This window comes from Corapipo altera, unplaced genomic scaffold (genome assembly GCF_003945725.1).
Source record: "Corapipo altera isolate COAL_440 unplaced genomic scaffold, ASM394572v1 59534, whole genome shotgun sequence".
Classification (NCBI taxonomy): Eukaryota; Metazoa; Chordata; class Aves; order Passeriformes; family Pipridae; genus Corapipo; species Corapipo altera.
In genome coordinates, this window is record NW_020888267.1 from 1 (window position 1) to 3,049 (window position 3,049).

A 3,049-nucleotide genomic window follows, 5' to 3' on the forward strand; every position below is an offset into this window, starting at 1 on the left:
GGGGGGGGCAGGGAGGGTGCCCACCCCCAGCCAGCCCTGGGACCCCCGACACGCCCCGGGAGCTCCCAGATCAGCCCCAAGACCGTGGACACCCTGGGATCCCCCAGCTGGACACAGGACCCCCAGCGACCCCCGGGACCCCCCCAGTCAGCCCCGGGACCCCGAGCCCCCCCTCCCAGCCACCCCCAGCCGCCCGACCCCGGGCCCGCCCGACCCCCCCCAAGACCCCCCAGACACCCCATTCCACCCCATCCGCCCCGGGACACCCCAACCACCCCCAGCACCGCCTTCCCAAAACCCACGGCCATGCCGGGACCCTTCCGAGCAGCCGCAAGACCCTCCAGACACCTCGGAGATCCCCCTCCCAATCCCAGGACTCCCCCCAACATCACCGGGACCCCCCCGAGCACCCCCCCCCCCCCTCCCGGCCCGCCCGAACACCCACGGCCACGCCGGGACCCCGCTCCCACCCAGCCCCGGCACTCCCGACCGGCCCCGGTTCGGGCAGCGCTGCCCCCGCCGCCTCTCACCGGTAAAAGGCCTCCTCGCCCAGCGGGTACCAGTTGGCCGTGTAACAGTCCATGGTGCGGCCGGGACGGGGGAAGGGGACGGGGATCGGGGGGATCGGGACCGGGGGGGAATCGGGACCGGGATCGGGACCGGGCGGTCCCGGCGCTTCCCTCCCCACAGCCACGCCCCTCACGTGATGCCGTGACGCCGGGCCGGCCGCCGCCATCTTGGGTGAGGGCATTGAGAGGAAGCGAGACGGGAACCGCCGCCATCTTGGGTGAGGGCACTGAGAGGGAGGGGGGAAAAGGGGAACCACCGCCATCTTGAGTGAGGGCATGGGCACCCACACCCCTCTGGGTCTGGGGTGTCCCTTGACCCCCAAAGTGTCTGTCCTGTGTCCCCCAGTGTCCCCTGCCTGTCCCTCAAGATGTCCTACATCCCCCAAGATGTCCCCTTGCCCCCAAAGTGTCCCCTGTCCTCCAAGATTTCCCCTGTCCCTCAAGGTGTCCATTGTCCCCTAATGTGCCCCTTGCCCCCAAAGTGTCCCCTGTCCCCCAAGGTGTCCCTTGTCCCACAGGGTGTCCCCCATTCCCCAAGATGTCTCTTGTCACAGACACTGTTCCCACAGGTCTCTCTTTATTTCCCACTGCCGGAAATCCGGGAAAGGCCCTCGCAGCGCATCTGGGCACTGCCAACACCCTGCAGCCACCCCACACGTGTGTGCCAGGGCCAGGGCAGGGTGCCAGGGCAGTGCCCCGTGTGCCAGGGCCGGGGGCTGGAGTGCCAAGGTTGGGATCAGGGGTGCCAGAGCCGTGCCAAGGGTGCCAGGGCTGGGGTGCTGTGGCAGCATCTCTTGTGCCAGGGCTGGGGTTTGGGTGCCCGGTGGTGCCTCCTGTGCCGGGGTCAGGTGCCACGGCAGTGCTGTGTGCCCCAGGCTGGGGTGTCGTGGCAGTGCCTCATGTCCCGGGGTCACAGTGACGGCACAGTCAGTGCTGAGGCTGCAGTTCGGGTGCCACAGCAGTGCCACGTGTGCCAGGATTGGGGTGCTGTGGTAGTGCTTTCTGTGCCGAGCCTGGAGTGCCGTGGTGGTGCCTCACATCCTGGAGCTGGGGTGCCGTGGCAGCACTTCACATGCTGGGGCTGGGTTTGGGTGCCCTGGCAGAGCCACAGGGGCCAGGGTCGGGGTGCCATGGCAGTGCCTCACGTCCTGGGGGCACAAGTTGGTGTTGCTGTGCTGGGGCTGGAGTTGGGGTGCCATGGCAGTGCCTTCTGTCCTGAGTTTGGGGTGCTGTGGTGGTGCTGTGGTGGTGCCATGGTGGAGCTTCATGTCCCGGAGTTGGGGTGCCGTGGAAGTGCCTCATGTGCCAAATTTTGGGTGCCGTGGAAGTGCCTTGTGCCAAGTTTGAGATGCTCTGGTAGTGCTGTGGTGGAACCCCACGTCCTGGGCTCGGGTGCCACAGCTGTGCCTCGTGTGCTGGGGCTGGAGTTTGGGTGCCATGGCAGCGCCACACGTGCCGGGGTCGTGGTGCCATGTCGGTGCTGCTGTGCCAGGGCTGGGGTTGGGGTGCCACGGCAGTGCCACGTGTCTCAGGACCCCTGTGCCACGGCAGTGCCCCCCATGCCCGCGGCATCCCACTGGCGCTACTCGGCCTTGGCGCCGTCGCGGGCGCCCAGGTCGCAGCGGTAGTGGAAGATCTGGAAGTGCAGGATGGTGCCCAGCAGGGAGGGGCTGGAGGTGCCCACCCTGCGGAATCCCTGCCCCTCGTAGAGCCGCTGCGCCGCCACCTGCACCATGGAGGTGCTGAGCACCACGGCGCCGAAGCCGCGGGCGCGGGCGAAGGCCATCACCTCCCGGCACAGCGCCCGCGCCAGCCCGCGCCCGCGCTGCTCCCGGCTCACCGACATCCGCCGCAGCTCCAGCGCCCCGGGCGCGTCCCGCGAGGGCACCGCAGCCACCATGCCCACCACGGAGCCCCCCACCTCGGCCACCCAGAAGCCGCAGTCGGGCGCCCGCAGGTACGTGCCGGGGATGTCGCACAGGTCGGTGCCCAGCGCGTCGCGCACGTACTCGGCGCTGAGGGAGCGCACGAGCAGCCAGAGCAGCACCAGTGCCAGCCCCACGGCACCCAGGCCCAGCACCCAGGACCCGCCGCCCGCCCGAGCGCCCACGAACACCACGAGCAGCACCAGCCGCACCCGCGCCAAGCGCAGCATGTACCGGAACCCAGCCGGGGCGTGTTCCAGGATCCCGCGGGCAAACAGCGCCCGAACCACGTCCGAGTCCTGCTCCCGGAACGCACGGATCCGGAACGACGCCATGGCACCTGCGGGGGCACAGCGGGGTCAGGGATGGGACAGGGGGGACAGGGATGAGGGTACCTGCGGGGGACACAGCGGGGTCAGGGATGGGATGGGGGGGACAGGGATGGGGGTACCTGCGGGGGACACAGGGCATCAGGGAGGGGACAGGGAGGGGACAGGGATGGGGACACCTGCGGGGGACACAGTGGGGTCAGGGATGGGACGGGGGGGGACAGGG

The 3,049-nt window shown here is 69.9% G+C and overlaps 1 protein-coding gene across 1 annotated transcript; it reads right to left on the reverse strand.

The window, feature by feature from the left end:
• Positions 1 to 1,292: 1,292 nt before the first annotated feature.
• On the reverse strand, positions 1,293 to 2,854 carry NAT8 (N-acetyltransferase 8 (putative)). The gene has a single exon (XM_027633048.1). It carries the CDS (start codon positions 2,827 to 2,829, stop codon positions 2,152 to 2,154), a length of 678 nt encoding a protein of 225 aa, XP_027488849.1. The 5' UTR covers positions 2,830 to 2,854; the 3' UTR covers positions 1,293 to 2,151.
• Between the last annotated feature and the right edge of the window lie 195 nt (positions 2,855 to 3,049).